We start from the raw sequence: 26,965 nt of genomic DNA, 5'->3' as shown, positions 1-26,965 counted from the left end.
ACCCCTTCTGAATGCAAGGCACAGAAAACTGAGACGGGACTGGGCAAGAGCACACGCACATTTCAGAGTGTCAGATTGGAACCGTGTACTTTTCTCCGATGAATCTATTTTCAGATGTTTTAGTAATAGGCGTAGGATGAAAGTAAGGCGTCTCCAAAATGAGAGATACCGCAGTTATTGTTCACAGGTGACCGTAAAACACCCACCCCAGGTTCATGTTTGGGGACTCATGTCAGCAAATGGTACCGGTATTCTTAAAAAGGTGCATGGTACTCTTAATTCCCAGAAATATCAGACTGAGATCATCAATGACCTCAAAACACATTGTGAATGCCTTGTATTTCCGAGTAAAACATTCCTATTTCAGCAAGATAAAGCCCCTGCCCATTTTTCCAAGAGCGCTCGTGTGTTTTTGGCTGCCAGAAACATACCATTATTGGAATGGCCTGGTAATTCCCCTGACATGAGCCCTATTGAGACTCTCTGGGACATTATTGGCAAGAGAGTTGCTAGGGAATGCCTACATCAAGCCAGGAGCTCTGGAATTTGGTAAAGAAATATTGGTATTCTGTCTCAAAAGATACCTGTCGTGGTCTCTTGGAATCGATGCCTAAACGAATAAAGGCACTACGAAAAGCAAAAGGGGGTAATACTCCTTATTGAATGTACTTTCTTCTGATACCAATTAGCGCTACAATAAAAGTATTAATAACCTTGTAATATGTGTATAAAGTCTTCATAGCCATGTAAACATAGCAATGTAACAAACTTTTGTTCAGCAGCTGTATGCATGCACGTCGCTATACCAGTGCATGCCCTTCAAAGCGACGTTTATCCTCATTTCACCTCACCTTGAACTTGTTGAGACCCGTGAAGATTCCGGGTTAGAATAGGTCTTCAACAACCCATGCTTGTCGTAAAAGGTGACTGTGCTTGTCGTAAAAGGCGACTAACGGGATCGGGTGGTCGGACTCGCTGACTTGGTTGATACATGCCATCGATCCCAATTGCGTGGGATTGTCTGGTCCAGACTCGATTATTTTACAGACCGCCGTCATATAGCTGGAATATTGCTGAGTGCGGCGTTGAACAACAAACCAACCAAACCAAATTGAACTTGTTGAATCACGCAATTTTTGGGAAAATTTGCTTTAAAAGTTATTTCTTGTTACAAACATACCACATACTCTGGCAAACAATACATTGCTGAAACACAAAACCACGGCTGGAAGTTTCTAAACAGGGGTCCTGGTGCAATGCGTTTGAATATCGTGACTCTGTTTTCTTCCGGCAGATGGCCCCCCGCGTGTCACATTACTGCCGTGTGAATGTGTCAAGCATGTGGGGTCTGTGCCAATTGCGTTTGACATATGTCACACAATCTAAGAGTTGACCATTTACTGTATATATCCAAAGATTAGCTGTATAATTTACTCACGAACGTGATTGTCAAGAGTCATATATATATATATACTAGGGGATTGCCTAAAAGTCGGGCCGGGCCGGGCCAAGACGGGCCAAGTGTTATTGGCTAATTACTTAATTATCGGCGATCATATCTACATATTATTGATGCAACATACACACATGACACTACTGAACAATCACCAATCCAAAACGTGGCATAATTAAGTAATTCGGAGTAAATCACTTAAAAACTAGAAAGTGGAGCTATGTGTTAGCGTCGCTGATCTAGGTAACATGTAAAAGAGCAATCGTTAAACGAAATAGGATTTGACACGTATCAAATACTTCTAGCGAATTAGTAAAGGTTAATTACCTTAACACGTTAATTAATGAAAGAAGATAGTCAAAACACTGTCGTTTCCTGCCCAGGACATCACACCCCCACAGGCTAAGGTCGGTGAGAAGCATTCTAATCAAAGAATACAAAGTCAAGACGCTGACTTTTCTACGAGACTCACGGTATGTAGTCATTATCATCACTTAATTACATTGTTGAAGATGCATTTTTATTCAAACTCAATTAAATGAGCAAAACTATACGTTTGTGGACATTTGAGATCTGCCTAGATATGCGCGTTTCGTTTTATTATTCTGCAATCCATTTTTAGTATTACCCGCTGGCCCGGCCCGGCTCGACTTTTCTTGGCCCGACTTTTAGGCAATCCCATATACTAGTCTACGTTCACGTTAAATCAGAAAAAGGTCCGATTTATAATACAGCAACCAGTAAATAATTATAAAAATAAACATTTTGTTGACAGCATCAACAAGGCCGTGCTACGAGTCGGTACAACTTGCATGCATTCACTCCGATCAGAACCAACAAATCTATATTCCTCTGTTTGGGATGTCTGGCATTTCCTGGTTTATCTACAGGCCTCCATAATAAGACTGGAAACAACAAATAAAAAGACAAAGAAACCTATATGTTGGCAGCGATAACAGTGATATACTGCAATGTCCACTATGAAATGAAGAAAAGGGAGGCAACTTGTGTAGTATTGCATCCTTCTAATTGACATACAACAGTTGGCGTTGATAGTATATACATCAGCATTAACGTTTAGCGGTGTTTTGACATTCCAAGAGATTATCGAGTCCTCCTCTCTAGCACTTATGCAATACTTGAAAATAACAAAATGTGTTGCGTATTAAAAACACAATAGCACGCGTCCTTGGTTGTTTGTTTCATGCATCAGCAAAAAAGCAAAGTGGTGGAAATTGCCCCAGAAAATGCTTGAAACAATAACTATGCTTAAGACTGCTGAAAAAAGTAATTGTCTGCCCCCAAAAAGAAGTTCATTCAGCATGTAATCACCAAATTTAGGCTCATTGTTTTAATAGAAAACAATATCAGATTTTGCAGAAGCTCGTTTTATTAGTTTTGGAATACATAGAGACACTGAAGCTTTTTATCAAAAACGATGTATATCTCTTCGAGTGAAGTTTGAAAACCATATTTTCATGAGTTGTCACTTGTACCCAGCATGTGAAAAATACAGTAGAAAAGTAGTGTTCACGCCATTCTGCCCTGGGGAGGTGGGTTGCCAAGCCGTCTAATGCGCCGCGATTCACTGTGCAGAGTTGCGTCCCTTTGGCACGCTATACATCTACGATTGTGGGTTTGAATCCCGGTTCGGCCCGATCATGTTTCTAGCATCATTTCTATCATTTGTCAGTATCACCAAAGTCGTGAAAGTCTGAGACCTTCGAGCTTTCCCCGTACATTAAGAGGTGAGGTGAGGTGAGGTGAAATGGGGTTTAACGTCGCGTCCAAGATTATTGCACTTATATAGCGACGTGCATGTACGTGTGTGAGTTTGTGTGGCTGCTTGTACTAGTCCGGACCGATGCCGATTTAAAGTGCTAGCTCACTGAGATACCATGCCGCAGTCTAACATGAATACCCCACTCAGACACAGTATACTGACTCCGAGCCGACCAGTCCTTGTTTTAGCCCCTTAATGCCGAGCGCCAGACAGGGTAACAACAAGTATCATCTATTAATGTCTTTTGGTATGGCGCGGTCGGGGATCGAACCCCGGACCTTCCGCTCTCCGGGCGGACGCTCTACCATTAGAGCGTAAGATCCCCGGCCGCGTCATACCAAAAACGACTTTGAAAGATGGTACTTGTTGTTACCCTGCCTGTATCTCAGCATAAATGGGCTAAAACAAGGACTGGTCGGCTCGGAGTCAGTATACTGTGTCTGAGTGGCATATCCATGTTAAACTGCGCATGCTATCTCAGTGAGCTAGCCCTATAAATCGTCATCAGTCCGGACTAGTACAAGCAGCCACACACACGTGCATGCACGTCGCTATATAAGCGCAATAATCTTGGACGAGACGTTAAACCAAATTTCACCTCACCTCAGTTTGATAACATAAATCAAATAAGTAAAAAATTACACAAAAGCATTATTATACGTTTATACACCATGCAGAAGTCAATATTAAATGTGAAAGACCTACATTGACAATGAAAATCACATTCCCTAATCAACCCAAACCACATTTACATAACCAAGAAATCATGCATATTGCTGAAAGATAAAACGAGAGGGTCCGTCGTGTGGCCCATTGTCACATCAGACTGAGCATCTGCGGCGACTCTGTCAAAATACAAATAATAACACTTGTCTATTGTTACCAGTGAAATATCTATATGTGCATCTATTGGTTTACATATACTGCTTACGGTCAATGTAACGGTTCATTCTGCACATTCCATACATTACTAATACACATCAAACATATTGTTCATATTTGTCACTCGGCAATTCATCATTTCTTTCTTTCATAAATGACGTTACAGTAAACTACGGTTATAACGAACACGCTTATAACGAACTGACCGATACAACGAACTTATTTTGTAGTCCCGTCTATGTGTTGCAGATACAGTAAAGTACGGTTATAACGAACTCAAAGGGACTACTAATTTTAGTTCGTTACAACCGTAGTTCGTTATAAGCATATACACAGCATAACTACAGCAAGTAGTCGGGACCAAAAAGTAAGTTCGTTATATCCGTCAGTTCGTTATAAACGTTTTCGTTATAACCGTAGTTTACTGTATGTTGTATATATGCTTATAACGAACTACGGTTATAACGAACTAAAATAAGTAGTCCCTTTGAGTTCGTTATAACCGTAGTTTACTGTATTATTTACGATTAACTCTGTTACGTCACAATATATGACGTTGCAAATTTAGTGAACATTTACAACTCACCCCCAGCTGACTCCGTGAGTGGTATGTTATTGCTGTGAACATGAAGATATTGGTGTTCAAAACAACTTTCACTTTATATCACTCTTTGTAATGATATGAACATATGCAGACAACAGTGAGGCAGGGTTTGAGTAAATAGTGTCAGAAAATCAACAAATGGGGTTGATCACATGCATCTCGAACGTTTCAAAAGATTAATTTTGAGTAAAATATTCTCAGATCTCTACAAAAACAACAAGTTTGCCACGTTTCACACACCCTCATGATAAATTGAAAGGGCTTTTGTTTCCAAGAAAGGGGTTCCTAAATATAATGCTATTGCGGCTTTTCTTTCACGAGTGGTCACATTGTTAAGAATATAGTAAACTGTACTCATAAATCTGAATAGTTGCGTTTCCAGATTGACTGTTTACTTGTTACATTTAGGGACAGAACTTTCTGACGTGTGGTTAGTAGCCACATGATACTGTGATCTGTCTGACTTCTTTACTTAAGTTACATCAAATAAAGAACACGTTGTCAAATAGATCAACCTCAGATTCAGAGGATAACTTCATTTGTTTCAATAATATTTCATCTATCCACCAGAGTTTGAATCAAGAACTGAGAAACTATTGCCAGTGTCGTATCTGGATATTTGCGTAAAAGAACTGAAAACGATGACAACATCTGTACTATACAGTACAACAAGGGATGATTACACTTGTCAACATGATATGAGATGAAATACATTTGACCTTTGCATCGAGCTTTCACACGTCCTCACTCACTGGACCCGTGAAGATTCCGGGGTAGAATAGGTCTTCAGCAACCCATGCTTGCCGTAAAAGGTGACTATGCTTGTCGTAAAATGCGACTAACGGGATCGGGTGGTCAGGCTTGGTTGATGCATGTCATCGATCCCAAATGCGTGGATCGATGCTTATGATATTAATCACTGGATTGTCTGGTCCAGACTCGATTATTTACAGACAGCCGTCATGTAGCTGGAATATTGCGTTAAACAACCAACCAACCAACCTTACTAACTGACACTTATTTTTCCAATGTGCGGATACCACCGGTGGAGCAGGCCCTGGCGCCATTTTCATATACCTTTCACCACCTTGTTCCCTTTTTCTACCTACGTAATCTGTTTCTAAAGATAAATTTATTTATGACTGGTTAATTTCTAGCGTCATGTTGAGTGAGTGAGTGAGTAAGTATGGTTTTACGCCGCTCTTAGCAATATTCCAGCAATATCACAGCGGGCGAAACCAGAAATGGGCTTCACACATTGTACCCACGTCGGGAATCGGACCCGGGTTTTCGGCGTGACGAGCGGACGCTTTAACCACTAGGCTACTCGACCGCCCCGGTCATGTTGTGAATTGCATAATGAATATAGGTGTATAATGACGTCGTACTTACATTTTCTTTTCCAGTCTACCTGAAATAGAAAAAGGATCGTGATACATTAACACTGATTTATGGATTCACTTCATTTATGTGTTCACAAGTTCACATGTTCCAGCATGAAACTACAAACTCCTTCTACAAAGATATTCCATGCTACACAAACAGTATCACGAGCAACACATGAACGTCTTTTACTTTCAAATAAAAAAATTGTTAAAAAAAAGATTTTTATGATCAGCTTTTATGAGGTGAGGTGAAATGGGGTTTAACGTCGCGTCCAAGATTATAGTGTGTTTGTGTGGCTGCTTGTACTAGTCCGGACTGATGCCGATTTATTGTGCTAGCTCACTGAGATACCCTGCCGCAGTTTAACATGAATACCCCACTCAGACACAGTATACTGACTCCGAGCCGACCAGTCCTTGTTTTAGCCCCTAAATGCCGAGCGCCAGACAGGGTAACAACAAGTACCATCTTTTAACGTCTTTAGGTATGACGGGGCCGGGGATCGAACCCCTGACCTTCCGCTCTCAGGGGCGGACATTCTACCACTACACCACGGAGGCGGTCAGCTTTTATGATGATTATTGGGGTTGATTAATGTGTAAATATCCTTATCCTTATCCTTACATATAGTATGATGTATATAGTTCATGCAATGAAGTGAAGAAATTAAACACTACATCTGTACATCTACTTTCCACACAGATTTGTGTTGTAGGCCTGTGGCATGTATTCTGCAATAAAAACCTGAACTGGAAATTCATTAAAGCGCACAGTCTTTATATATTTGTATGTGAAAACACTCTTGACATGATATTTATAACCATTACACAGTGGCTTATGATGGTAACCCTAAACAGTAGACAAACACATCAACCGAATGTAGCTATTAAGCCACGTTGACTCATATGTGTGAGCAAACTAGAGATACATGGAGAAAATGAATGTAATCATGTGTTTATTTCTTCAAGTCCCTTCACGGCAAGGGTGGCCCAGTCGTCTAAGGCGCCGCGCTTCGCTGTGCAGAGTTATGTCCCTTGGAGACGCCAGAAACCTATGATTGTGGGTTCGAACCCCGGTTTGCCTCGATTATGTTTCTAGGTTTGTCAGCACCATACCCGTGCTCGTGGGTTTCACCGAAGTGGGAAACGTCTGAGACCTGAATCACTTTGGGCTTTCCTTTCACATTAAGCTGACACGCCGTGATATAACTGGAATATTGTTAAAAGCGGCGTTAAACCCAACTCACTCACTCACTCAAGTTCAGACGCAGATTGTCACAAATATACAAATATACAGATGGTGACATCCATTGCTGAATGATGTCAACACATTCAAAACTAGCATTTAATGTGAAACCGTCGTCTATATCACTGATTAATGATAACAATAATATAAGTCAGTTTTATGTTTAAGCATGATGTGATGATCTTATGTTTTCATACCATTGGTAGAACTGTTGTTTTGTTTCTTCTTACAGAGGATGAAGATCAAGATGATATTTATTATGCAGACACCACCAAATGCACCTCCAGTGACGTAGATGGCATACAAGGGAAGAGCAATGGCGGACACATCTGTGTCTGACCCTGATGTTTCCGGAGCTAGATAGTAAGAACATATGAACATACACTCTTCAAAAAAAGAAACGCACAGGTAGTAGTTCATTGAACCTGACTACACAAAAAATCCGGTATTTAAATTGGATATATATGTTATTGCAAAATGTCGGTGGCCTGATATTCGACAAACGGTGCGTCAAAAAGACCTACATGTAAATATGATTCATATAAATGTAGTAATAACAAAAGTTAAGTGAGTGGGTGAGTGATGCTTAAAGCCACAGTAGTTGATATTAAAGTACCAACATCCTCCTGTAAATAATTAATTCAGGCAAATAAGCGACTGAAAGCATGAGAATCACCCACCTCCTCGGTGTATCATGAACCAATCAGATAAATCAAAGAGCCTGACCATCTGATCCACATAATGATAATTTATACGTCCTGAATGACATATATTTGGACCTTCAAGAAACCCATCAGGGTTGCGCTTTGTCATTTCTCAGAGGTCAGATACCTGACAAGTGATTGGTCAGTGAGAAGTGTGCATTGTCCAAGATGATGATTGAATCATGGATTTGAACTACAAAAGATATTAAACGAAGAAGAAGAAGAAGAAGAAGAAGAAGGAGAAGAAGAAGAAGAAACCTTACCTGCTTTCTCCTCAGTTTGTATCATGGTAATATTGATCCTGCAGGTTCCGGTTCGAGTTTGACTAACTCCACGGAAGTCTGTCATTGTGTTGGTAGCAGTGCAGACATACACTCCATCATCTGAGACCTTGACACTAGGAGGACTATTCCCAGTTATAATCGTCTTGTTTGAAGACTCTTGTATCCATTTAAAGAGATGAGACATTGGGAAGCCCTCCACAGAGCAGGAAAGAGTGTGTGTTTTGCTTTTTGGTACTGCGCACTCCTTCAGGCAGTGGACAACTGGAGCATCTGTTCCGAAAAGAAATATTTCTATACAAGCACATCATTTTATGCTAAGGTTGCAAAGTACATTATATCACTCGGTAATGCTTTCAAAAAATATTATGATAGTGGAGGACATATCCAAATTTGAAGCACCAGTGGCATATATGATGTCCCTATTTCTTATTTTGACTTCACACTATATGTTTGCCTGTTTTTCAGATAGCAATTGACTTGCCTTTGCATGTGTTTGTGACGGGTTCAGGATACGGCCATCTTTTTGCGAACTACTGGTATCATCACTATTCTATAATGGTTCGAAAACACATGCTAATGTTATGATATTGTCGGAATTGTAAAGTGGCTTGCGGCAGAGATAACCTGGGGGCTGTGGAATAAATTTGTTGCTTTTATTGGCTTTTATTATCAAATGAAATTCAAGCCTCCAAACACATTATTGTTAGCATCATTATGATTATAAAACAGCTTCTAATAGAAAAAGTCTATTGATGTGGACGGGCTAAGAATTAAACTCATAATATCAAACCTCACGTTTCCTTGTGAAATCACAACTTACTAAGGCGAATGTCTAAGAATGATATTTTAGAAATGTAAACAGAAGTGGAATTACTATTTATCCAGGGTACACTTGCGACTGTATCATACCCAAGTGTTTATCAACCACCTTCAATAAGTGATGACACAAGGTCCCATGTACATAAGTCATCAGCTTACCCAAGCTTGATTTCAAATCTGTGGATTATACAAAACACAGGGCAAGTAACAAACTTACACAGAACATTAACGGTGAGCATCAGCACACCATGCCCTTCCTGAGGACCACCCTGTGAGAGGTTCATGATGTTCGTAGCTTTGATGATGTAAGTTCCAGCATCTGTTCTCTGTATATCGTCTAGCACTGGCGTCCCTGTATTAAAATCTGACTCTGTACTCCTCTTCCAACTGTAGAGATGTGGTGAAGGGTTAGACGAGATCAGGCGTGACAAGTTGACACTGGTGCCTTCAAATACGTCCACTTTTGCTGACTTTAAAGGAGGTGGTGGATCTAAATAAGTATAAGAAAAGAGAAAAGTAAACTTCACCATTGAAGCTGTATAAGATATGAAGGATAGTTGAATCAAGACTCATCCCATTCTATCCTTTTTTCATTTAGACACATAACATATGTTTGAAGTGAATGTGTATTGAATATCAAACCATTACCTTTATCATTGCGAACTAAATTGTCATTTGAAGGCATCAAATTGGAACTTACACATTACAACGACTTTGACCCTGCAGGATCCTGTTCCAGTGCGAATCACACCATTGGAATCTACCATCTTGTTGCTTGCACTACATACATACATTCCATGATCTGATATAGTAAGAGTAGCAGTTGAAACGTTGTCGGCAGTCATGACAGTCATGTTTGATGCTTTCTCTATCCAGTTGATGGCATTTGGTGCAGGAAAAGCTTCAGCAGAACAGTTGATGTTAGAGGAGATATTTTGCAGCGTGGTGTACTCTTCAGGGCAGTGTACTTTAGGCGCATCTGTTGTAACGAATGGAAAAATTTACAATATCACCAAGTGATCAATGCATCACGAAGTTCAACTTATTGCAATTCTTTATTGAAGAATTAGTGCATACTGCAATGTAAGCGCTTAGAAAGTATAACCATTCCAACATCAACTCTTCCATTAACGACGTCAAACATAACTTATAATGTTTTATATCAATCTGTTTTGAAATAATAAATAATCTACATAGTAAAACAGTATTTCTAGGAAAAAGGCTGTACTCTCAGGGTTTTCTCCAACTGAAATCAATGTCTCTTTAGGTGATTAACGATGTTCCAATCCTGTAAACGCTTTAGAAAGAAAACAACAGCATGTTTCCTTTACATAGGTCATGTATATGTATAGTGTGGTCATTATGTTCGCTACCAACGACTATCTTGTGCCAACATTGTCGAATGTGAAACAAATGTGTGCAACATGATAAGAGTTTTATTTCCTGTTACGATAAACATTGTGAATAAAACACTATGACACTACAATAAATGTGTAAAAACATTAAACATACACAGAACATTAACGGTGAGCATCAGCACACCATGCCCTTTCTGAGGACCACCCTGTGAGAGGTTCATGATGTTCGTAGCTTTGATGATGTAAGTTCCAGCATCTGTTCTCTGTATATCGGCTAGCACTGGCGTCCCTGTATTAAAATCTGACTCTGTACTCCTCTTCCAACTGTAGAGATGTGGTGAAGGGTTAGACGAGATCAGGCGTGACAAGTTGACACTGACACCTTCAAATACGTCCACTTTTGCTGACATTAAAAGAGGTGGTGGATCTAAATAAGTATAAGAAAAGAGAAAAGTAATCTTCACCATTGTAGCTGTATAAGATATAAAGGATAGATGAATCAAGACTCATCCCATACTATCCTTTTCTCATTTAGACACATAACATATGTTTGAAGTGAATGTGTATTGAAAATCAAACCATTACCTTTATCATTGCGAACTAAATTGTCATTTGAAGGCATCAAATTGGAACTTACACATTACAACGACTTTGACCCTGCAGGATCCTGTTCCAGTACGAATCACACCATTGGAATCTACCATCTTGTTGCTTGCACTACATACATACATTCCATGATCTGATATAGTAAGAGTAGCAGTTGAAACGTTGTCAGCAGTCATGACAGTCATGTTTGATGCTTTCTCTATCCAGTTGATGGCATTTGGTGCAGGAAAAGCATCGGCAGAACAGTTGATGTTAGCGGAGATATTTTGCAGCATGGTGTACTCTTCAGGGCAGTGTACTTTAGGCGCATCTGTTGTAACATTGGACAATTTGACAATATCACCAAGTGATCAATGCATCATGAAGTTCAACTTATTGCAATTCTTTATTGAAGAATTAGTTCATACTGCAATGTAAGCGCTTAGAAAGTATAACCATTCCAACATCAACTCTTCCATTAACGGCGTCAAACACAACTTTTAATGTTTTATATCAATCTGTTTTGAAATAATAAATAATCTACATAGTAAAACAGTATTTCTAGGAAAAAGGCTGTCCTCTCAGGGTTTTCTCCAACTGAAATAAATGTCTCTTTAGGTGATTAACAATGTTCCAATCCTGTAAACGCTTTAGAAAGGAAACAACAACATGTTTCCTTTAAATAGGTCATGTATATATATCTTGTGGTCATTATGTTCGCTATCAACGACTATCTTGTGTCAACTTTGTCGACTGTGAAACAAATGTGTGCAACATGATAAGAGTTTTTTTTCCTGTTACGATAAACATTGTGAATAAAACACTATGACACTACAATAAATGTGTAAAAACATTAAACATACACAGAACATTAACGGTGAGCATCAGCACACCATGCCCTTTCTGAGGACCACCCTGTGAGAGGTTCATGATGTTCGTAGCTTTGATGATGTAAGTTCCAGCATCTGTTCTCTGTATATCGGCTAGCACTGGCGTCCCTGTATTAAAATCTGACTCTGTACTCCTCTTCCAACTGTAGAGATGTGGTGAAGGGTAAGACGAGATCAGGCGTGACAAGTTGACACTGACACCTTCAAATACGTCCACTTTTGCTGACATTAAAGGAGGTGGTGGATCTTAATAAGTATAAAAAAAAGAGGAAAGTAAACTTCACCATTGAAGCTGTATAAGATATGAAGGATAGATGAATCAAGACTCATCCTATACTAATCTTTTTTCATTTAGACACATAACATATATTTGAAGTGAATGTGTATTGAATATCAAACCATTACCTTTAACATTGCGAACTAAATTGTCATTTGAAGGCATCAAATTGGAACTTACACATTACAACGACTTTGACCCTGCAGGATCCTGTTCCAGTACGAATCACACCGTTGGAATCTACCATCTTGTTGCTTGCACTACATACATACATTCCATGATCTGATATAGTGAGAGTAGCAGTTGAAACGTTGTCGGCAGTCATGACAGTCATGTTTGATGCTTTCTCTATCCAGTTGATGGCATTTGGTGCAGGAAAAGCATCGGCAGAACAGTTGATGTTAGAGGAGATATTTTGCAGCATGGTGTACTCTTCATAGCAGTGTACTTTAGGCGCATCTGTTGTAACATTGGACAATTTTACAATATCACCAAGTGATCAATGCATCATGAAGTTCAACTTATTGCAATTCTTTATTGAAGAATTAGTGCATACTGCAATGAAAGCGCTTAGAAAGTATAACCATTCCAACATCAACTCTTCCATTAACGGCGTCAAACATAACTTATAATGTTTTATATCAATCTGTTTTGAAATTATAAATAATCTACATAGTAAAACAGTATTTCTAGGGAAAAGGCTGTACTCTCAGGGTTTTCTCTAACTGAAATCAATGTCTCTTTAGGTGATTAACGATGTTCCAATCCTGTAAACGCTTTAGAAAGGAAACAACAACATGTTTCCTTTAAATAGGTCATGTATATGTATAGTGTGGTCATTATGTTCACTACCAACGACTACCTTGTGTGAACTTTGTCGAATGTGAAACAAATGTGTGCAACATGATAAAAGTTTTTTTCCTGTTACGATAAACATTGTGAATAAAACACTATGACACTACAATAAATGTGTAAAAACATTAAACATACACAGAACATTAACGGTGAGCATCAGCACACCATGCCCTTTCTGAGGACCTCCCTGTGAGAGGTTCATGATGTTCGTAGCTTTGATGATGTAAGTTCCAGCATCTGTTCTCTGTATATCGTCTAGCACTGGCGTCCCTGTATTAAAATCTGACTCTGTACTCCTCTTCCAACTGTAGAGATGTGGTGAAGGGTTAGACGAGATCAGGCGTGACAAGTTGACACTGACACCTTCAAATACGTCCACTTTTGCTGACATTAAAAGAGGTGGTGGATCTAAATAAGTATAAGAAAAGAGAAAAGTAATCTTCACCATTGTAGCTGTATAAGATATAAAGGATAGTTGAATCAAGACTCTCCCATACTATCCTTTTCTCATTTAGACACATAACATATGTTTGAAGTGAATGTGTATTGAAAATCAAACCATTACCTTTATCATTGCGAACTAAATTGTCATTTGAAGGCATCAAATTGGAACTTACACATTTCAACGACTTTGACCCTGCAGGATCCTGTTCCAGTACGAATCACACCATTGGAATCTACCATCTTGTTGCTTGCACTACATACATACATTCCATGATCTGATATAGTAAGAGTAGCAGTTGAAACGTTGTCAGCAGTCATGACAGTCATGTTTGATGCTTTCTCTATCCAGTTGATGGCATTTGGTGCAGGAAAAGCATCGGCAGAACAGTTGATGTTAGCGGAGATATTTTGCAGCATGGTGTACTCTTCAGGGCAGTGTACTTTAGGCGGATCTGTTGTAACGAATGGAAAATTTGACAATATCACCAAGTGATCAATGCATCACGAAGTTCAACTTATTGCAATTCTTTATTGAAGAATTAGTGCATACTGCAATGTAAGCGCTAAGAAAGTATAACCATTCCAACATCAACTCTTCCATTAACGGCATCAAACACAACTTTTAATGTTTTATATCCATCTGTTTTGAAATAATAAATAATCTACATAGTAAAACAGTATTTCTAGCGAAAAGGCTGTCCTCTCAGGGTTTTCTCCAACTGAAATCAATGTCTCTTTAGGTGATTAACGATGTTCCAATCCTGTAAACGCTTTAGAAAGGAAACAACAACATGTTTCCTTTAAATAGGTCATGTATATATATCTTGTGGTCATTATGTTCACTACCAACGACTATCTTGTGTCAACTTTGTCGAATGTGAAACAAATGTGTGCAACATGATAAAAGTTTTTTTCCTGTTACGATAAACATTGTGAATAAAACACTATGACACTACAATAAATGTTTAAAAACATTAAACATACACAGAACATTAACGGTGAGCATCAGCACACCATGCCCTTTCTGAGGACCACCCTGTGAGAGGTTCATGATGTTCGTAGCTTTGATGATGTAAGTTCCAGCATCTGTTCTCTGTATATCGGCTAGCACTGGCGTCCCTGTATTAAAATCTGACTCTGTACTCCTCTTCCAACTGTAGAGATGTGGTGAAGGGTTAGACGAGATCAGGCGTGACAAGTTGACACTGACACCTTCAAATACGTCCACTTTTGCTGACTTTAAAGGAGGTGGTGGATCTAAATAAGTATAAGAAAAGAGAAAAGTAATCTTCACCATTGTAGCTGTATAAGATATAAAGGATAGTTGAATCAAGACTCTCCCATACTATCCTTTTCTCATTTAGACACATAACATATGTTTGAAGTGAATGTGTATTGAAAATCAAACCATTACCTTTATCATTGCGAACTAAATTGTCATTTGAAGGCATCAAATTGGAACTTACACATTTCAACGACTTTGACCCTGCAGGATCCTGTTCCAGTACGAATCACACCATTGGAATCTACCATCTTGTTGCTTGCACTACATACATACATTCCATGATCTGATATAGTAAGAGTAGCAGTTGAAACGTTGTCAGCAGTCATGACAGTCATGTTTGATGCTTTCTCTATCCAGTTGATGGCATTTGGTGCAGGAAAAGCATCGGCAGAACAGTTGATGTTAGCGGAGATATTTTGCAGCATGGTGTACTCTTCAGGGCAGTGTACTTTAGGCGGATCTGTTGTAACGAATGGAAAATTTGACAATATCACCAAGTGATCAATGCATCACGAAGTTCAACTTATTGCAATTCTTTATTGAAGAATTAGTGCATACTGCAATGTAAGCGCTAAGAAAGTATAACCATTCCAACATCAACTCTTCCATTAACGGCATCAAACACAACTTTTAATGTTTTATATCCATCTGTTTTGAAATAATAAATAATCTACATAGTAAAACAGTATTTCTAGCGAAAAGGCTGTCCTCTCAGGGTTTTCTCCAACTGAAATCAATGTCTCTTTAGGTGATTAACGATGTTCCAATCCTGTAAACGCTTTAGAAAGGAAACAACAACATGTTTCCTTTAAATAGGTCATGTATATATATCTTGTGGTCATTATGTTCACTACCAACGACTATCTTGTGTCAACTTTGTCGAATGTGAAACAAATGTGTTCAACATGATAAAAGTTTTTTTCCTGTTACGATAAACATTGTGAATAAAACACTATGACTCTACAATAAATGTGTAAAAACAATTAACATACACAGAACATTAACGGTGAGCATCAGCACACCATGCCCTTTCTGAGGACCACCCTGTGAGAGGTTCATGATGTTCGTAGCTTTGATGATGTAAGTTCCAGCATCTGTTCTCTGTATATCGTCTAGCACTGGCGTCCCTGTATTAAAATCTGACTCTGTACTCCTCTTCCAACTGTAGAGATGTGGTGAAGGGTTAGACGAGATCAGGCGTGACAAGTTGACACTGACACCTTCAAATACGTCCACTTTTGCTGACATTAAAAGAGGTGGTGGATCTAAATAAGTATAAGAAAAGAGAAAAGTAATCTTCACCATTGTAGCTGTATAAGATATAAAGGATAGTTGAATCAAGACTCTCCCATACTATCCTTTTCTCATTTAGACACATAACATATGTTTGAAGTGAATGTGTATTGAAAATCAAACCATTACCTTTATCATTGCGAACTAAATTGTCATTTGAAGGCATCAAATTGGAACTTACACATTACAACGACTTTGACCCTGCAGGATCCTGTTCCAGTACGAATCACACCATTGGAATCTACCATCTTGTTGCTTGCACTACATACATACATTCCATGATCTGATATAGTAAGAGTAGCAGTTGAAACGTTGTCGGCAGTCATGACAGTCATGTTTGATGCTTTCTCTATCCAGTTGATGGCATTTGGTGCAGGAAAAGCATCGGCAGAACAGTTGATGTTAGAGGAGATATTTTGCAGCATGGTGTACTCTTCAGGGCAGTGTACTTTAGGCGCATCTGTTGTAACATTGGACAATTTGACAATATCACCAAGTGATCAATGCATCATGAAGTTCAACTTATTGCAATTCTTTATTGAAGAATTAGTGCATACTGCAATGTAAGCGCTAAGAAAGTATAACCATTCCAACATCAACTCTTCCATTAACGGCATCAAACACAACTTTTAATGTTTTATATCCATCTGTTTTGAAATAATAAATAATCTACATAGTAAAACAGTATTTCTAGCGAAAAGGCTGTCCTCTCAGGGTTTTCTCCAACTGAAATCAATGTCTCTTTAGGTGATTAACGATGTTCCAATCCTGTAAACGCTTTAGAAAGGAAACAACAACATGTTTCCTTTAAATAGGTCATGTATATATATCTTGTGGTCATTATGTTCACTACCAACGACTATCTTGTGTCAACTTTGTCGAATGTGAAACAAATGTGTGCAACATGATAAAAGTTTTTTTCCTGTTACGATAAACATTGTGAATAAAACACTATGACTCTACAATAAATGTGTAAAAACATTAAACATACACAGAACATTAACGGTGAGCATCAGCACACCATGCCCTTTCTGAGGACCTCCCTGTGAGAGGTTCATGATGTTCGTAGCTTTGATGATGTAAGTTCCAGCATCTGTTCTCTGTATATCGGCTAGCACTGGCGTCCCTGTATTAAAATCTGACTCTGTACTCCTCTTCCAACTGTAGAGATGTGGTGAAGGGTTAGACGAGATCAGGCGTGACAAGTTGACACTGACACCTTCAAATACGTCCACTTTTGCTGACATTAAAAGAGGTGGTGGATCTAAATAAGTATAAGAAAAGAGAAAAGTAATCTTCACCATTGTAGCTGTATAAGATATAAAGGATAGTTGAATCAAGACTCTCCCATACTATCCTTTTCTCATTTTGACACATAACATATGTTTGAAGTGAATGTGTATTGAAAATCAAACCATTACCTTTATCATTGCGAACTAAATTGTCATTTGAAGGCATCAAATTGGAACTTACACATTACAACGACTTTGACCCTGCAGGATCCTGTTCCAGTACGAATCACACCATTGGAATCTACCATCTTGTTGCTTGCACTACATACATGCATTCCATGATCTGATATAGTAAGAGTAGCAGTTGAAACGTTGTCGGCAGTCATGACAGTCATGTTTGATGCTTTCTCTATCCAGTTGATGGCATTTGGTGCAGGAAAAGCATCGGCAGAACAGTTGATGTTAGAGGAGATATTTTGCAGCATGGTGTACTCTTCAGGGCAGTGTACTTTAGGCGCATCTGTTGTAACATTGGACAATTTGACAATATCACCAAGTGATCAATGCATCATGAAGTTCAACTTATTGCAATTCTTTATTGAAGAATTAGTGCATACTGCAATGTAAGCGCTAAGAAAGTATAACCATTCCAACATCAACTCTTCCATTAACGGCATCAAACACAACTTTTAATGTTTTATATCCATCTGTTTTGAAATAATAAATAATCTACATAGTAAAACAGTATTTCTAGCGAAAAGGCTGTCCTCTCAGGGTTTTCTCCAACTGAAATCAATGTCTCTTTAGGTGATTAACGATGTTCCAATCCTGTAAACGCTTTAGAAAGGAAACAACAACATGTTTCCTTTAAATAGGTCATGTATATATATCTTGTGGTCATTATGTTCACTACCAACGACTATCTTGTGTCAACTTTGTCGAATGTGAAACAAATGTGTGCAACATGATAAAAGTTTTTTTCCTGTTACGATAAACATTGTGAATAAAACACTATGACTCTACAATAAATGTGTAAAAACATTAAACATACACAGAACATTAACGGTGAGCATCAGCACACCATGCCCTTTCTGAGGACCTCCCTGTGAGAGGTTCATGATGTTCGTAGCTTTGATGATGTAAGTTCCAGCATCTGTTCTCTGTATATCGGCTAGCACTGGCGTCCCTGTATTAAAATCTGACTCTGTACTCCTCTTCCAACTGTAGAGATGTGGTGAAGGGTTAGACGAGATCAGGCGTGACAAGTTGACACTGACACCTTCAAATACGTCCACTTTTGCTGACATTAAAAGAGGTGGTGGATCTAAATAAGTATAAGAAAAGAGAAAAGTAATCTTCACCATTGTAGCTGTATAAGATATAAAGGATAGTTGAATCAAGACTCTCCCATACTATCCTTTTCTCATTTTGACACATAACATATGTTTGAAGTGAATGTGTATTGAAAATCAAACCATTACCTTTATCATTGCGAACTAAATTGTCATTTGAAGGCATCAAATTGGAACTTACACATTACAACGACTTTGACCCTGCAGGATCCTGTTCCAGTACGAATCACACCATTGGAATCTACCATCTTGTTGCTTGCACTACATACATACATTCCATGATCTGATATAGTAAGAGTAGCAGTTGAAACGTTGTCAGCAGTCATGACAGTCATGTTTGATGCTTTCTCTATCCAGTTGATGGCATTTGGTGCAGGAAAAGCATCGGCAGAACAGTTGATGTTAGCGGAGATATTTTGCAGCATGGTGTACTCTTCAGGGCAGTGTACTTTAGGCGCATCTGTTGTAACATTGGACAATTTGACAATATCACCAAGTGATCAATGCATCATGAAGTTCAACTTATTGCAATTCTTTATTGAAGAATTAGTTCATACTGCAATGTAAGCGCTTAGAAAGTATAAACATTCCAACATCAACTCTTCCATTAACGGCGTCAAACACAACTTTTAATGTTTTATATCAATCTGTTTTGAAATAATAAATAATCTACATAGTAAAACAGTATTTCTAGGAAAAAGGCTGTCCTCTCAGGGTTTTCTCCAACTGAAATCAATGTCTCTTTAGGTGATTAACAATGTTCCAATCCTGTAAACGCTTTAGAAAGGAAACAACAACATGTTTCCTTTAAATAGGTCATGTATATATATCTTGTGGTCATTATGTTCGCTATCAACGACTATCTTGTGTCAACTTTGTCGAATGTGAAACAAATGTGTGCAACATGATAAGAGTTTTTTTTCCTGTTACGATAAACATTGTGAATAAAACACTATGACACTACAATAAATGTGTAAAAACATTAAACATACACAGAACATTAACGGTGAGCATCAGCACACCATGCCCTTTCTGAGGACCACCCTGTGAGAGGTTCATGATGTTCGTAGCTTTGATGATGTAAGTTCCAGCATCTGTTCTCTGTATATCGGCTAGCACTGGCGTCCCTGTATTAAAATCTGACTCTGTACTCCTCTTCCAACTGTAGAGATGTGGTGAAGGGTAAGACGAGATCAGGCGTGACAAGTTGACACTGACACCTTCAAATACGTCCACTTTTGCTGACATTAAAGGAGGTGGTGGATCTTAATAAGTATAAAAAAAAGAGGAAAGTAAACTTCACCATTGAAGCTGTATAAGATATGAAGGATAGATGAATCAAGACTCATCCTATACTAATCTTTTTTCATTTAGACACATAACATATATTTGAAGTGAATGTGTATTGAATATCAAACCATTACCTTTAACATTGCGAACTAAATTGTCATTTGAAGGCATCAAATTGGAACTTACACATTACAACGACTTTGACCCTGCAGGATCCTGTTCCAGTACGAATCACACCATTGGAATCTACCATCTTGTTGCTTGCACTACATACATACATTCCATGATCTGATATAGTGAGAGTAGCAGTTGAAACGTTGTCGGCAGTCATGACAGTCATGTTTGATGCTTTCTCTATCCAGTTGATGGCATTTGGTGCAGGAAAAGCATCGGCAGAACAGTTGATGTTAGAGGAGATATTTTGCAGCATGGTGTACTCTTCAGAGCAGTGTACTTTAGGCGCATCTGTTGTAACATTGGACAATTTGACAATATCACCAAGTGATCAATGCATCATGAAGTTCAACTTATTGCAATTCTTTATTGAAGAATTAGTGCATACTGCAATGAAAGCGCTTAGAAAGTATAACCATTCCAACATCAACTCTTCCATTAACGACGTCAAACATAACTTATAATGTTTTATATCAATCTGTTTTGAAATTATAAATAATCTACATAGTAAAACAGTATTTCTAGGGAAAAGGCTGTACTCTCAGGGTTTTCTCTAACTGAAATCAATGTCTCTTTAGGTGATTAACGATGTTCCAATCCTGTAAACGCTTTAGAAAGGAAACAACAACATGTTTCCTTTAAATAGGTCATGTATATGTATAGTGTGGTCATTATGTTCACTACCAACGACTACCTTGTGTGAACTTTGTCGAATGTGAAACAAATGTGTGCAACATGATAAAAGTTTTTTTCCTGTTACGATAAACATTGTGAATAAAACACTATGACACTACAATAAATGTGTAAAAACATTAAACATACACAGAACATTAACGGTGAGCATCAGCACACCATGCCCTTTCTGAGGACCTCCCTGTGAGAGGTTCATGATGTTCGTAGCTTTGATGATGTAAGTTCCAGCATCTGTTCTCTGTATATCGTCTAGCACTGGCGTCCCTGTATTAAAATCTGACTCTGTACTCCTCTTCCAACTGTAGAGATGTGGTGAAGGGTTAGACGAGATCAGGCGTGACAAGTTGACACTGACACCTTCAAATACGTCCACTTTTGCTGACATTAAAAGAGGTGGTGGATCTAAATAAGTATAAGAAAAGAGAAAAGTAATCTTCACCATTGTAGCTGTATAAGATATAAAGGATAGTTGAATCAAGACTCTCCCATACTATCCTTTTCTCATTTAGACACATAACATATGTTTGAAGTGAATGTGTATTGAAAATCAAACCATTACCTTTATCATTGCGAACTAAATTGTCATTTGAAGGCATCAAATTGGAACTTACACATTTCAACGACTTTGACCCTGCAGGATCCTGTTCCAGTACGAATCACACCATTGGAATCTACCATCTTGTTGCTTGCACTACATACATACATTCCATGATCTGATATAGTAAGAGTAGCAGTTGAAACGTTGTCAGCAGTCATGACAGTCATGTTTGATGCTTTCTCTATCCAGTTGATGGCATTTGGTGCAGGAAAAGCATCGGCAGAACAGTTGATGTTAGCGGAGATATTTTGCAGCATGGTGTACTCTTCAGGGCAGTGTACTTTAGGCGGATCTGTTGTAACGAATGGAAAATTTGACAATATCACCAAGTGATCAATGCATCACGAAGTTCAACTTATTGCAATTCTTTATTGAAGAATTAGTGCATACTGCAATGTAAGCGCTAAGAAAGTATAACCATTCCAACATCAACTCTTCCATTAACGGCATCAAACACAACTTTTAATGTTTTATATCCATCTGTTTTGAAATAATAAATAATCTACATAGTAAAACAGTATTTCTAGCGAAAAGGCTGTCCTCTCAGGGTTTTCTCCAACTGAAATCAATGTCTCTTTAGGTGATTAACGATGTTCCAATCCTGTAAACGCTTTAGAAAGGAAACAACAACATGTTTCCTTTAAATAGGTCATGTATATATATCTTGTGGTCATTATGTTCACTACCAACGACTATCTTGTGTCAACTTTGTCGAATGTGAAACAAATGTGTGCAACATGATAAAAGTTTTTTTCCTGTTACGATAAACATTGTGAATAAAACACTATGACACTACAATAAATGTGTAAAAACATTAAACATACACAGAACATTAACGGTGAGCATCAGCACACCATGCCCTTTCTGAGGACCACCCTGTGAGAGGTTCATGATGTTCGTAGCTTTGATGATGTAAGTTCCAGCATCTGTTCTCTGTATATCGGCTAGCACTGGCGTCCCTGTATTAAAATCTGACTCTGTACTCCTCTTCCAACTGTAGAGATGTGGTGAAGGGTTAGACGAGATCAGGCGTGACAAGTTGACACTGACACCTTCAAATACGTCCACTTTTGCTGACTTTAAAGGAGGTGGTGGATCTAAATAAGTATAAGAAAAGAGAAAAGTAATCTTCACCATTGTAGCTGTATAAGATATAAAGGATAGTTGAATCAAGACTCTCCCATACTATCCTTTTCTCATTTAGACACATAACATATGTTTGAAGTGAATGTGTATTGAAAATCAAACCATTACCTTTATCATTGCGAACTAAATTGTCATTTGAAGGCATCAAATTGGAACTTACACATTTCAACGACTTTGACCCTGCAGGATCCTGTTCCAGTACGAATCACACCATTGGAATCTACCATCTTGTTGCTTGCACTACATACATACATTCCATGATCTGATATAGTAAGAGTAGCAGTTGAAACGTTGTCAGCAGTCATGACAGTCATGTTTGATGCTTTCTCTATCCAGTTGATGGCATTTGGTGCAGGAAAAGCATCGGCAGAACAGTTGATGTTAGCGGAGATATTTTGCAGCATGGTGTACTCTTCAGGGCAGTGTACTTTAGGCGGATCTGTTGTAACGAATGGAAAATTTGACAATATCACCAAGTGATCAATGCATCACGAAGTTCAACTTATTGCAATTCTTTATTGAAGAATTAGTGCATACTGCAATGTAAGCGCTAAGAAAGTATAACCATTCCAACATCAACTCTTCCATTAACGGCATCAAACACAACTTTTAATGTTTTATATCCATCTGTTTTGAAATAATAAATAATCTACATAGTAAAACAGTATTTCTAGCGAAAAGGCTGTCCTCTCAGGGTTTTCTCCAACTGAAATCAATGTCTCTTTAGGTGATTAACGATGTTCCAATCCTGTAAACGCTTTAGAAAGGAAACAACAACATGTTTCCTTTAAATAGGTCATGTATATATATCTTGTGGTCATTATGTTCACTACCAACGACTATCTTGTGTCAACTTTGTCGAATGTGAAACAAATGTGTGCAACATGATAAAAGTTTTTTTCCTGTTACGATAAACATTGTGAATAAAACACTATGACACTACAATAAATGTGTAAAAACATTAAACATACACAGAACATTAACGGTGAGCATCAGCACACCATGCCCTTTCTGAGGACCACCCTGTGAGAGGTTCATGATGTTCGTAGCTTTGATGATGTAAGTTCCAGCATCTGTTCTCTGTATATCGGCTAGCACTGGCGTCCCTGTATTAAAATCTGACTCTGTACTCCTCTTCCAACTGTAGAGATGTGGTGAAGGGTTAGACGAGATCAGGCGTGACAAGTTGACACTGACACCTTCAAATACGTCCACTTTTGCTGACTTTAAAGGAGGTGGTGGATCTAAATAAGTATAAGAAAAGAGAAAAGTAATCTTCACCATTGTAGCTGTATCAGATATAAAGGATAGATGAATCAAGACTCTCCCATATAATCCTTTTCTCATTTAGACACATAACATATGTTTGAAGTGAATGTGTATTGAAAATCAAACCATTACCTTTATCATTGCGAACTAAATTGTCATTTGAAGGCATCAAATTGGAACTTACACATTACAACGACTTTGACCCTGCAGGATCCTGTTCCAGTACGAATCACACCATTGGAATCTACCATCTTGTTGCTTGCACTACATACATACATTCCATGATCTGATATAGTAAGAGTAGCAGTTGAAACGTTGTCGGCAGTCATGACAGTCATGTTTGATGCTTTCTCTATCCAGTTGATGGCATTTGGTGCAGGAAAAGCATCGGCAGAACAGTTGATGTTAGCGGAGATATTTTGCAGCATGGTGTACTCTTCAGGGCAGTGTACTTTAGGCGGATCTGTTGTAACGAATGGAAAATTTGACAATATCACCAAGTGATCAATGCATCACGAAGTTCAACTTATTGCAATTCTTTATTGAAGAATTAGTGCATACTGCAATGTAAGCGCTTAGAAAGTATAAACATTCCAACATCAACTCTTCCATTAACGGCTTCAAACATAACTTATAATGTTTTATATCAATCTGTTTTGAAATAATAAATAATCTACATAGTAAAACAGTATTTCTAGGGAAAAGGCTGTCCTCTCAGGGTTTTCTCCAACTGAAATCAATGTCTCTTTAGGTGATTAACGATGTTCCAATCCTGTAAACGCTTTAGAAAGAAAACAACAGCATGTTTCCTTTACATAGGTCATGTATATGTATAGTGTGGTCATTATGTTCACTACCAACGACTATCTTGTGTCAACTTTGTCGAATGTGAAACAAATGTGTGCAACATGATAAAAGCTTTTTTCCTGTTACGATACCCATCATTTTTCAGAACTCTTTCTAACAGTGCAACAGTTATGCATCTCTTACCTCCTCATCGAAGGGATCATGTTTCAGATTAGCATGATTGGGAAATATGTTATGACAGGTTTGTGCTCTCAGGCTAATTATGTGAAGCGGTTTTAGTCGGAACCGTTTTGAGTGGTAATAGTTCATGAGGATATCTGCCTTTGTCTCAACTTGTATATATTAATGGACAGGATCTTTGGTCATATTAAATTCATTTGAAAGCAGTATTTTATTTGCAGGAATTATTGTTTCAAATATCTATATCCCAAAAATATGTGAACAAGAAATACGGTGTGATTCATTCTACTTACACAAAACTTGTAGTGAAATAGTGGATACACCAAGCAAGATGTCGTCTTTGCGCACACTACATTTCAGTGTTTTACCATGGTCTATGTTGCAGATGATTCCAATAAAGGTGTGAGAGAATCCCCGAATGACTCCATCTATAGTCCATGAGTATGTAAAAGGTGACTTGAGTGGCGTTTTCACGGTACAACCAACATGTACCTTAGTTCCTGACATAACTCGAATCCGACTGACGTTTGTCGTTACCGTGATAAACGTCAGAACATCCGCAAAACCTGTATTCAAAACACAATACCGAATATGTGATTTATGCTATGTCGAGGTCATTATCAAATGACAGCAACCCTAAATATTTAAATTGTAATATCCAATCTTAAGAACAATATAAGTACTTTGAAATACTGCGAATTGCAAAAAAGGCTCACGCTCAGCACAAAGGACCCCGACATCCTCGTGTGTGCAGGGTGAATCACTTGAATCATGTCGTGGACAGGTATTAAGTGATGACTCATTTCCGTCACATCCGTTATAGTTGAACAAGACAGGTCCTGATCCACTTGCAAAGAATGCGCCTGATACAGCATACGAATATGAACTGCAAGATTGAAATAGGAATCTTGGTACACATGTATTTATTGTCCTGTCACTTTCAGTACACATAATGTTTAGATAAAATTATACAGGCACTTGTGACGGGTACCACCGTTTAGGACGGATACGCTGACCTTTTCGTTAAAAACAGGGTATCATCACGATTTAATACTGATTCATAAACACCTACTAATTACATAATCTGGATCGCACACTGGCTTTCCTGTATATATGAAAAAGTTGTGTTGCTTTTATTATCAGATTAATGTTTCATGTGTGGTCCACTGTAAATTCTCAATTGGAATGATTATCTGCTCCTTGGTCTTACGTAGGCAGGTCAAGTCCTCTACAGGCTACCCTGGCATCATTGTCATCGAAGTTGTTGCTGCAGACTGTTCCCCACGTCCGACTATACACCTCAAGTCGCCCACTAGCTGACCCTTGTGCAAGACGGGTACGGAAAGCTTTAATAAATAAGAACTTGAATTACGGTTAACGCTAAATAAAGCTAATAAATAGTTCTTTACAAAATTGTTCAGTTACATAGTTCAATAGGTCAGTGCCAAAAATGACGTCTGATGCAATTCCCTATTTTGTTCCAGTGTTCTTTTAGGTGAACAATTGACTTGCCTTTGCATGTGTTTATTTACATGCTTATGTGAATTTGAACATCGCACCATATTGAGATGGTCTAAGAAGTGTATATATACATAGAAAAGGATATTACTACTTATCTTTAACACGATCAGCAACATGTTGCATCACCCTATTCCATGACCTTGTTATTACTTTTCACAAACCTACTTAGTTCATGCTTGGTCATTAAGCCTCGTGCCAGTGTTTAACGATACATATCTCTTCGAATGTATTTCATTCTATCCTTCACATTCACATCAGCACTGAATGGACCGTGTGCAAGCTGCCGCTAATTTGTCTTGCAGAGAGATCCTGAACGATACTCTGAACGTGTTGGTGCCAGATAGTATGACTGTACATTTGATTTTGAATCATGCACAATGTTTGTTTGTTTGTTGTTTAACGCACTACTCAGCAATAATACAGCTATATGACGACGTTCTGTAAATAATCGAGTCCGGACAAGACAACCCAGTGATTGACATCATGAACAATCATCTACGCAAATGGGATACGTTGACATGCATCAATCAAGACAGCGTGTCTGACCACCCGATTC

General features: G+C 38.3%; 1 protein-coding gene across 1 annotated transcript in view; it reads right to left on the bottom strand.

Moving 5' to 3' along the window:
* Positions 1-3,737: 3,737 nt before the first annotated feature.
* The window catches only part of LOC124144081 (hemicentin-1-like), a 36,221-nt gene continuing 12,993 nt past the window's right edge, over positions 3,738-26,965 (bottom strand). Inside the window, exons 7-38 of the mRNA XM_048390217.1 lie at positions 26,099-26,234; positions 25,605-25,774; positions 25,182-25,454; positions 24,086-24,364; positions 23,604-23,876; positions 22,793-23,071; positions 22,311-22,583; positions 21,500-21,778; positions 21,018-21,290; positions 20,208-20,486; positions 19,724-19,996; positions 18,913-19,191; positions 18,431-18,703; positions 17,621-17,899; positions 17,139-17,411; positions 16,329-16,607; positions 15,847-16,119; positions 15,036-15,314; positions 14,554-14,826; positions 13,743-14,021; positions 13,261-13,533; positions 12,451-12,729; positions 11,967-12,239; positions 11,156-11,434; positions 10,673-10,945; positions 9,861-10,139; positions 9,378-9,650; positions 8,321-8,611; positions 7,551-7,709; positions 6,115-6,133; positions 4,705-4,736; positions 3,738-4,081 (exon numbers count right to left, since the gene is read on the bottom strand). Coding sequence (XP_048246174.1) covers positions 4,053-4,081; positions 4,705-4,736; positions 6,115-6,133; positions 7,551-7,709; positions 8,321-8,611; positions 9,378-9,650; positions 9,861-10,139; positions 10,673-10,945; positions 11,156-11,434; positions 11,967-12,239; positions 12,451-12,729; positions 13,261-13,533; positions 13,743-14,021; positions 14,554-14,826; positions 15,036-15,314; positions 15,847-16,119; positions 16,329-16,607; positions 17,139-17,411; positions 17,621-17,899; positions 18,431-18,703; positions 18,913-19,191; positions 19,724-19,996; positions 20,208-20,486; positions 21,018-21,290; positions 21,500-21,778; positions 22,311-22,583; positions 22,793-23,071; positions 23,604-23,876; positions 24,086-24,364; positions 25,182-25,454; positions 25,605-25,774; positions 26,099-26,234 — 7,733 coding nt within the window. The 3' untranslated portion in view covers positions 3,738-4,052. The remainder of the gene's footprint in view (positions 4,082-4,704; positions 4,737-6,114; positions 6,134-7,550; positions 7,710-8,320; positions 8,612-9,377; positions 9,651-9,860; positions 10,140-10,672; positions 10,946-11,155; positions 11,435-11,966; positions 12,240-12,450; positions 12,730-13,260; positions 13,534-13,742; positions 14,022-14,553; positions 14,827-15,035; positions 15,315-15,846; positions 16,120-16,328; positions 16,608-17,138; positions 17,412-17,620; positions 17,900-18,430; positions 18,704-18,912; positions 19,192-19,723; positions 19,997-20,207; positions 20,487-21,017; positions 21,291-21,499; positions 21,779-22,310; positions 22,584-22,792; positions 23,072-23,603; positions 23,877-24,085; positions 24,365-25,181; positions 25,455-25,604; positions 25,775-26,098; positions 26,235-26,965) is intronic.

This window comes from Haliotis rufescens, unplaced genomic scaffold (assembly GCF_023055435.1).
Source record: "Haliotis rufescens isolate VD_foot unplaced genomic scaffold, xgHalRufe1.0.p SCAF_87, whole genome shotgun sequence".
NCBI lineage: Eukaryota > Metazoa > Mollusca > Gastropoda > Lepetellida > Haliotidae > Haliotis > Haliotis rufescens.
The sequence above is the reverse complement of the archived record's forward strand: the minus strand, read 5'-3'. Positions and strand labels throughout refer to the sequence as shown.